The sequence below is a fragment of the Rhinichthys klamathensis genome, unplaced genomic scaffold (genome assembly GCF_029890125.1).
Source record: "Rhinichthys klamathensis goyatoka isolate OS25496 unplaced genomic scaffold, OSU_Roscu_1.1 h1tg000487l_1, whole genome shotgun sequence".
Classification (NCBI taxonomy): Eukaryota; Metazoa; Chordata; class Actinopteri; order Cypriniformes; family Leuciscidae; genus Rhinichthys; species Rhinichthys klamathensis.
Window position 1 is genome coordinate 756707 of NW_026606974.1, and position 10244 is coordinate 766950.

The following is a 10244-nucleotide window of genomic DNA, read 5'->3' on the forward strand; positions in this document are numbered from 1 at the left end:
ACACCAGCCTTTTCTCCCTACTCTGATGCTAATTCCATTTAGTTAATCTCACCAGGCTTTGCCAGTCGCCACATTTTAGTTTGTCCAACTCTCACCCAAGAACGATCACCTTCTGTCATTACAGCTACAGTATTTGTGGCAATCATACTGACCATTGGTGGTCTTGTGAATGGTGGGCTCGTTCTACGAGCGTAATAAGGTGGGATAGTAAACTGGAGGGCAAGAATGATCACCAGTGGCTGGGTTTTTCTGTGCCGTCTCATCACTTCTCATCTGATGTCAATGGAGTGCATTTTTGGTAAATGCCACCAAAGCTGAGATTAGTGACGGGACCCTCGCAAGAAGCATCATCTACATTTGTCTACAAGTTGAAATTTGGAGAATCTGGACTTGCACAACCTGGAATGGTCTTTACTTTATAGTATTTCTCTGTAGCCTGATGAACCGAAGCCATTTTGCTTAATATTGGTATTGGGTGGTCTGGGAATGTTGATGGATTAAGAAAATAGTGCAGCGGCAGCCCAGTGAAAAATAAATACTGAATTGTATTTAAAATACATTTATTTAATGATAAGTATACTAAAAATACACTATTAACATAGTTATTTAATTAATGAAGCTCACAAACTTAGTGCACTACAATTGGGGAAGGATGAAATACATATTCAATATACACTGGCTAGGTTCTTAATTCCATCTACAACAATTATCATAATGATGTTCTCTGAGCACAAAAAACAAAACAAAAAAAACTTTAAATATGACCTACAAACGTGCACACTCACGTGTATATATAATAATATACCAACTGGCCGAAAGATTTGAAAGAGGATGCCCACTTCATAACCCCAATGACATGTCCATGCTCACTCAGCCCAGCAACTAGTCTCGGTAAGGGATGAATGCGGAATCATCTCATGATACTGGAGATGTCTGAAGGCCATATTAATGTTTGTCTGTGGGGATTGTTTGTATGTTGTCATATCAGTGGGCTGATTAATTTGTATTTTTTTTAGATGGAATCTTTTTTGGGGGAATTAATCCTAAATCTAAATCTTTCTAATAATACAATAATAGCTTCTTTACTCTAAATAACCAATGGTGGTGCCATGCACCAAATCTTTTATTATTACTAGTATTTTTGTCCACATGCTGTAGTCTCATTTATTATAGGGTTATGTTTTAGACATTCTACTGTGCACTGAAGTTTGCAGCATGAAGATTGAGATTTTAAAGAGTTTTATTTCAAGACGCACAAAAATAGGGCTTTGCCTTTTCAATTCAAACTGACAAAAAATTACTATATGAGTTTGGAACAAAAGGGTGAGTAGGCTAAATAATGATTATAGAATTTTTTTAAGTGATAAAATTTGTTTTTGGGTAACTATTCCATCAATTTTCAAGATTTGAGACCTGAATCTTTCTAATAACACAAGAAAGGAAATGAAAACTGGCTGACTCGTTCCACATGCGCACATTTTTTTTTTTAAACAACCATGGAGAGGGCTATCATGCACCTAATTTTTCTATTCTTTGAAAGCATTTATTTTAAGGAATCATGCCATACTTTTTTATAATCCCACTAAGATCCACTTATGTTTGTCAAGATTTTTATTGAATAATGGCATCAATGTTTTCTGCAGAGCTGCTTTACAGCTAAATTGAACTCATTGCATAATTGATTAACTTTACACAATTACTGAACTGATTTCAGCTAAATAATGACACTACTGTCTTAGGCTATGTTTACACGGAAACGATCTAAAGAGAAAACGCGAAAGTGGCGTTGCATTATCACTTTTTATTCTGTGTTTAGATGAGCATCATGGCTGGGAAATCCGCGTTCATATGGTGACGCAAAAGTGTGTGAAATTCGATGTAGTATGCACTCCAGGCGGCTAGGTGGCAATGTGAAGCACTGCCACACAACAACGCCAATATCTTAGAATATTTTGTACAACTGCTGAAAAGACTCTTGTATGTTTTTCAGAGCTGCTAGGGCAACTTGAAGGTCCGACGTATGGCATGACATGGCATGACATGTTGGTGGTTATTTTCCTGTACTGGTGCATGCATGTGACGTAAACGCGTACGCGACGAGCCACCGTGAGCAGATTTGCATTTTTACCGTTTAGACGGGAACGCGACGGTGGAGCGTTTTTAAGATTTCCACTCTGGAGGGTGGTTTCACTTTTTTGCGTTTTTAAGTCCCCAAAACGCTGTTGCCGTGTAAACGAAAGGCACATCCGCTAAAATATTTGTACGTTTTCACCCGGAATCGTTCTCGTGTAAACGGGGCCTTAGAGTGGAATCTTACAGAATTGAATTGTTTGCATCATTGATCATTGTCTTCCAGTTTATCACTCTAAAGCTGCTTTGAAACTATCTGTGTTGTATAACGTGCTACATAAATATGATTGTTTTAACTGTTAAAAACAAAATTAGCTTTTATTTTATTTCTGTACCTTTTTTTATTAACAAGACATAGCTGCTTCTACAAAGTAAGAGACCAATGACATACACTCACCTAAAGGATTATTAGGAACACCTGTTCAATTTCTCATTAATGCAATTATCTAATCAACCAATCACATGGCAGTTGCTTCAATGCATTTAGGGGTGTGGTCCTGGTCAAGACAATCTCTGAACTCCAAACTGAATGTCAGAATGGGAGCAATTTTGAGCGTGGCATGGTTGTTGGTGCCAGACGGGCCGGTCTGAGTATTTCACGATCTGCTCAGTTACTGGGATTTTCACGCACAACCATTTCTAGGGTTTACAAAGAATGGTGTGAAAAGGGAAAAACATCCAGTATGCGGCAGTCCTGTGGGCGAAAATGCCTTGTTGATGCTAGAGGTCAGAGGAGAATGGGACGACTGATTCAAGCTGATAGAAGAGCAACTTTGACTGAAATAACCACTCGTTACAACCGAGGTATGCAGCAAAGCATTTGTGAAGCCACAACACCCACAACCTTGAGGCGGATGGGCTACAACAGCAGAAGACCCCACCGGGTACCACTCATCTCCACTACAAATAGGAAAAAGAGGCTACAATTTGCAAGAGCTCACCAAAATTGGACAGTTGAAGACTGGAAAAATGTTGCATGGTCTAATGAGTCTCGATTTCTGTTGAGACATTGAGATGATAGAGTCAGAATTTGACGTGAATAGAATGAGAACATGGATCCATCATGCCTTGTTACTACTGTGCAGGCTGGTGGTGGTGGTGTAATGGTATGGGGGATGTTTTCTTGGCACACTTTAGGCCCCTTAGTGCCAATTGGGCATTGTTTAAATGCCACGGCCTACCTGAGCATTGTTTCTGACCATGTCCATCCCTTTATGGCCACCATGTACCCATCCTCTGATGGCTACTTCCAGCAGGATAATGCACCATGTCACAAAGCTTGAATCATTTCAAATTGGTTTCTTGAACATGACAATGAGTTCACTGTACTAAAATGGCCCCCACAGTCACCAGATCTCAACCCAATAGAGCATCTTTGGGATGTGGTGGAACGGGATCTTTGTGCCCTGGATGTGCATCCCACAAATCTCCATCAACTGCAAGATGCTATCCTATCAATATGGGCCAACATTTCTAAAGAATGCTTTCAGCACCTTGTTGAATCAATGCCATGTATAGGCAGTTCTGAAGGCGAAAGGGGGTCAAACACAGTATTAGTATGGTGTTCCTAATAATCCTTTAGGTGTGTGTGTGTGTGTGTGTGTGTGTGTGTGTGTGTGTGTGTGTGTGTGTGTGTGTGTGTGTGTGTGTGTGTGTGTGTGTGTGTGTGTGTGTGTGTGTGTGTGTGTGTGTGTGTGTGTGTGTGTGTGTGTGTGTGTGTGTGTGTGTGTGTGTGTGTGTGTGTGTGTGTGTGTGTGTGTGTTAAAGGGGAGGAAAAAACAACAAAATATAGTACACTGTAAAATCATATACAAAAATTGCTTATAAAGCAAATATGGCTGTGATGACTTCTTTTCAGTCTTGCAGTCTCTCATGTTTATTTTATTTTACTTAATTTGTTTACAGGGGCAGTGCACATTAATGAACATAGATGTAAATGTGCCAGAACATGCCAAAAAGACTATTTTTCAACTGTAGACTCTTGACAGAATGTTAAAAAGGCACCATAAAAATAAAGCATCTTATATTAATACACATGCACAAAAGAGAAAGAAGAAAAGAAAAAAGCACATTTTCAAATAAAAAAAAAACAAGTACATGATTCCATGTGGAAATCATGCTAAAATACACTAACAGAAAATTTTGTCTAAACATATATTGTGCTACACAAGGAGGAGAATTTGTTAGTGATTGTTTATACAGAGACTCCAATGGTTTTAGAGTAGTTCAGACAGGACCACTTTGGCAATTTACTTGAGTTTATTAAACACAATTTATCTTTCGCGGTATGGTTCCTTATGGGGGTTCTTGCTCCATGATTAATGGCATACAGAGCTTAAGCATTAACCCCCCCCCCCCATAGAAACATCAGCTAGAGTGATATACAGATGATTAAGACACTTTAGTAATATATTTAAAGCAAAACAGTATTAACATGTAGACGTGGCGGGACGTCTACACTGTAGCTTGGCTATGAGGATGAGTGTCTCTCAGCAGTGATGTCCGTGATAGCTGGACTTGAATGCCTTGGTAATCTGAAACAAAAGAAGACGACAGCCAGAAGGTGCACAGTAATATGCTTGATACTTATAGTGGTGAGGGCGGGAGGGTTGTGAGCAGTTTAAGCATGCTTACCGAGCAGTAATGCCACGTGTGTGTATATATCCTCCCAGTCTAATAGGAGAATGGTTGTGGTTGGAGTGATTTGACAGCTGACCATGTAGTAAGTGATATGAGATAATCATTGAATGTAGCCTACATACAACATAGTGGCCTCTGTTGACATAATCTCGTATAGATCTAAAATTTGACCTGGTTACAGACCTTATTAACTTAAGCCTTAAAAGAAAGTCTGAAATCAATCACAACTCCAAGGCCTACTTATATTCAGATACAACTTGTAGCATTTCACCTGATACAACAACATCTGGCACTACACTTGAGCTAATTGTTTTGGTTAAAAAACAAACAAACATGCACACTGTTTTAGAGATATTTAATTGTAAACCGTTCTAACCACACTGTAAAAAATAATCCTGTAAAAAAAATGGTAAACTACTGGCAGCTGTAACAATACGGTATGATGCTGTTTTTGAAATGAACAGCTAAATACTGTTTTGTCAGCTACAGCCGTTAAATTACAGTTTTATACTGCAGCTGTCAAAACGGTATTTAGCTGCTGAAATGAGCTTCTAAACGAAGAAACCTTTCCCGCTTGAAAATTACACCTTTCTCATTGGTCAAGCCAAACTTAAGAGGTGTGACTTCCACAGAAGTTAAAATGGTATCTCAGTGACCTTCTCTTCTTCTTCTGGTTGCTGTTCATTTGGAAACGAGCTTATGCCCTGGTGCGCAGCCGGATGGTCCTCAAAGTTACAACCAGCCCTGTTGTAATTTCCCTGACTGCAACCAAGTCAGACTAACATCACTGAAGTTCATCATCCTCCACTCAACCAGGGGTGCGTTTCCCAAAACCATAGTTGCTAACTAAGGTAGCAACTTTGTTGGTTGCAATGCAATTTCCCATTGCCAACCAACTAAGTTGCTAACAGGTTAGCAACTATGGTTTTGGGAAATGGACCCCTGGATGATTGTAACTTTACCACCATCGAACTACTGAACCATCATGACTTTCTTCTGAGTAAATTTAACTAACTAAACAGAGGTGTAATAAGCGTGTATAACCCCTTGTTACCTGATGGTGCTGATGTTCAAGTGGTTAACTGACGCATTTTCATAGCTTCATTCCACTGTTTCTTTTTCGGTTTCATTCATTCACTTTCACTTTCCATTTACCCATGTATGCGTGATTGTGTTCATGTGTATGTTTAGACTAGCTATGTGTTTGTGATTAAGTTAAAACTTTTGTGCACATTCACGTGAGTGTTGATTCTGTGGTCACTTCTTGCTAAACAAAGACCCTTTAAGGGAAAATGTATGTATGGATGCCCTGTAAGAAAGTTATTTTTTTGTGGCCACGAAAAATATCCTTTTTTTTTAAAAAGTTAATAGACGATTAATAGCCTACCGAGTGTTAAATGGACAAACATGTTAATTGATTGTAATAATAATTCAGCTACATCAGGTTAATTCTATTAACTGATCCAAATATCCATAATTAAATAAGTTATAATTGCAAATTTGTCAGGATGAGGCATACTCCTTTTCCATTTTTTTTTTAATTTTCAATTTTACCATATGCAACACAGCACATACATAACAGACGTCTTGGCTATCGTTTACTATACTCATACTCAAAGTTTGTTTAAAACAGTTCGGGTCGGATCGGATATTAGATCTAAGAACTCAGGTTAGCCTTCCCCCATAAACACCTGTTGAAAAGAGTAAGTGAGTTCATCCATCTCAAAATATTTTCGATAGTACATGTTTACACTAAATAAATGGGCTGTAATATGGCTTGAGAGCAGATGAAAGTATTTCATAAGAAAAACTTTTCTTATAATGGAGTCATAGAAAATGCACAAAAACCAGTTCAAACAGGAAGTCATGCAGGATATATATTTATTGATTTATTTGTTCATTCATGAAATGTAAATCAATATTGCTTAGGATAATGATAATAAAGGGGAAAAAACGCACATTCCTGATACCCATCACCACATGCCAATCAATGCGATTTGATTACAGTACACAATTTCCTCATTCATAAGTAGCTTTGAATAAAAGTGTGTTAAAAAATTTCATTTATATATAATGTAAAATAATTACATTAGTATTCTCACTTTTTGATCTTTCTGACTCTTTATGCAACTCTCAATTTGGGCCACACTCCAAAGCACATCTCAAAGTAAGAACACCTAATTTTAATACAGAGTTCCTGACACCATAGCAATCAAAGCTATCAGACCATAGGTTACACCAGCCTGTTCTCCTCCAGACCTTTACCAAACATTTGGTTAATTTCAACAGGATTTGCCAGTTGCCAAGTCTTTGTTTCTCAGACTCTCACCCAGGAAAGATTACCTTCTGGCATTATAGCTACAGAGTTTGTCGCAGTCATGCCAACAAGTGGTGGGCTTGTGAATGGTGGGAGGCGAACAGGTTTTATCTGACCACCACTGAACACACCGGACTGGACACAGTACAATATCTGACAGCCATCACTAATGGCAGCAAGATTTTGGCTAAACTGAGGTGGACAACGAGATTGACCCATTGCAAAAGGATTGCCAGACTGGCAGCTGAAGAAACCAGCAAAAGGCACAGAGGATTTTGTTGCTGTCACATAATCATTGCTCAGACAAACCTTCATGTCACTACACAAAAATTTCTGTACAAAGAAATTTGGAGGACAGCTGTAAGATTTGGTAAATGGGTTTTGCAAAGATGGTCCATATAGACCTCCAAAGAGGTATCCAGAATTCAAAGGTGTTTTCTGAGTTGCGGGACACCAGTAGGTGTCTACTTTTGCACGACGGACATAAAAAACATCACTACATATTTGGTCACAACAAGTAGACAACCATAAGAAACCACATGAACGACAGGACGCTTGGCACTCGTTACGAGTATACCCTCGTTCTACTGTCTCAGAGCGTAACAGGGTGGTGTTGTACTGTGGAGGGCAAGAATAATCACCAGTGGCTGGGTTTTTCTGTGCTGTCTCATCACAGATGGTACTTCCATCTGATGTCAATGAAGTGCATCGTTGGTAAATGCCACCAAAGGTAAGATTAGTGACGGGACCCTCACAAGATGCATCATCTACATTTGCCTGAAAGTTGAAGTTTTTGGAATCTGGATTTATACACCCTGGTATGGTGTTTACTTTATAGTATTGCTCTGCGGCCTGAGAAACTAACAATGCTAATTGATTTAGAGTTGCTGCTGGAAGGTCTGGGAATGTTGATGGATTAAGAAAATAGTGCAGCGGCAGCCCAGAGCGGTCAATAGCCACCAGATTATTGAGCGTACTGTCTTGCCACTTCTGTAGAGTGATGCCTGGGTAGAATAAAGCTCCACCATGGCTCTGAATTAACGAATATGTGATGTTACCCTGATAACCACTGGTTTTAGAGGTTCCCTGGGATGCACTGGCACCAATATCAAATTTAACTTTTTCAAAGAAGGAACTGCCTGCTGATGCAGAAATAGAAGACAATTCTAACTGATTTTTCTGGATATAAGATGTTTTTAAATATTCCTCTTGCACTAAAGTAGCACCAGCATCCACACTTATGATGACATGAGTACCATAATCAAGTATTAGTTTCTCTGACAGGTAAGTTGCTTGACGTGTTTGATTGTTATTAATAGCATCTGCGATTTCCTCTGCCTGTTGAGCAAAGCGGGAGTCCAGAGCAAAGTCCGGATAGGCCTTTACTGTGTACAGATGGTTACGGACCTGAAAAAAAAAATAAACAAAAGAGAAAAGACAGACCGACTAAATAAAAATGTTTATTTTAAAATCTTTTACACCTTTACAAATTAAATATATTTTCTGGCATAAAAAAATAATAAATGCTCACATTAAATGATCAATCATAATGAAAAATGAAAATTGTTCTTCTATTTTCAGCAGTCAATAAGTGGAAAATTGTAAAAAAAAAAAAAGGTAATATTGAATATTAGCATATATATATATATATATATATATATATATATATATATAAGCTTGTGTTTCTGTAATTCAAGCCATATAAAATTATTTGTTAACTTTGTTAAACTGTTGTTCTGACTTACTTGAACCCGTGCTGTTACAGAACTCTCTCTCACTTGGTGAGTTTTAATACGTTGGTTTTCTTTAGAGAATTTTCCATTGAGCAAATGAAGATAGGAAGCTTCTGCATTGATGGAGTTTGAAGTGGAGCTAGTCTGGTCCATCCATGACATCATGATCTCCGAGTTTGTTTCCACTCCACTCACTTTCTGTGGAATGACAAAGACTTCATCTGGAATGAGATAGACACCATCTTCTGTGGTCTGACACTGGGAATAGCTCAGATTCATCACCCGGCCCATGTCTATGTTGCGCAGGTTATCCCAGCCTCCACCTGGAAGAACCTCCAGCGCTACTGAAGATGGGTTTTTCAGGCATGCATTGAGTCCATTACTGGGATGAATGAGTGGATAAAGGTAGCAGATATTGATGCAACAGCAGAGTATCAGCAGACAGAAGGCTCTCGACTCCATGATTGTCTGGTTTGTGGTGTAAAAATCATTTGAATTGCATCTTTTATAGTAAGGATGCAGGATACCAGGGCGTGTGATCTTCATTGAACCAGTTTAGGCAGTCTTGTTTATGATAAAATGAATGAATGACTTTTCTTTTGTCTAACATACAAACAATCCATCAACAGAATCTCTATTTTAGATAGATAGAAAATGAAACTATTTGCTGCTCAAAAATATTTTGCTTGAAAACACTGGTGATCATTATACCTCCACCCACAGTAGAACTTGTAAATAATATTCCCATATTTATCTTATTTAAATGAAAGTATTACTTACATTTCAAAGTCAAAACTCTGTATTTGACTAAATTACCCTATAAAGTAATAAATAATAGTCAGAGAAACTACACTTATAAAAAGGTTCTTTATTGGCATTTATGGTTCCATGATGAACCTTTAGTATCCAATGAGGCTTTCCATTTCTCAAAAGGTTCTTTATAGTTGAAAAAAAAAAGATTAAGGGCATTGCTGTGAAAACACCCTTTTTGAACCAATATTTTCTGCTTCAGATTAAAGTACAGAAGGGTGGGCACCAGAGCTCACCAAGTGAGGGGGCACGAGTAAAATTAGTCCAATGGTTTGACGAGACGTCAGAGGCGGGTGACGTCACGTCACCAACCAGGAAACTATAAAGCCTGCCCAAACAGTGTAACGCTAGCTTCTGTGTCTTCAGCAAGCGCTCTATGTGAATCGTGTGTCTTATTAGGTGTTGTCTGTCTTCCATATATATATATATATATATATTGTTAAATTGTTATATTTATTGTTCAGAGGAAAACCCCTTGAGATGTGACATCTCGTTTTCGAGGGGACCTCAAGAAAAACATACTTCACATACATACATACATACTAACAAAACAAAGACAAAAGCTCTCCATCACACCAAAACCACCCATATCTTCCCCAATCCAACCATTAGAT

The 10244-nt window shown here is 38.3% G+C and overlaps 1 protein-coding gene across 1 annotated transcript; it reads right to left on the bottom strand.

Annotated features, from left to right (window-relative positions):
* Positions 1-6953: 6953 nt before the first annotated feature.
* Positions 6954-9282, bottom strand: LOC130072412 (macrophage-expressed gene 1 protein-like). The gene is given in 3 exon segments (XM_056237504.1): positions 6954-7031; positions 7034-8494; positions 8833-9282. Coding segments are annotated over 3 exon segments (1989 nt in total).
* Between the last annotated feature and the right edge of the window lie 962 nt (positions 9283-10244).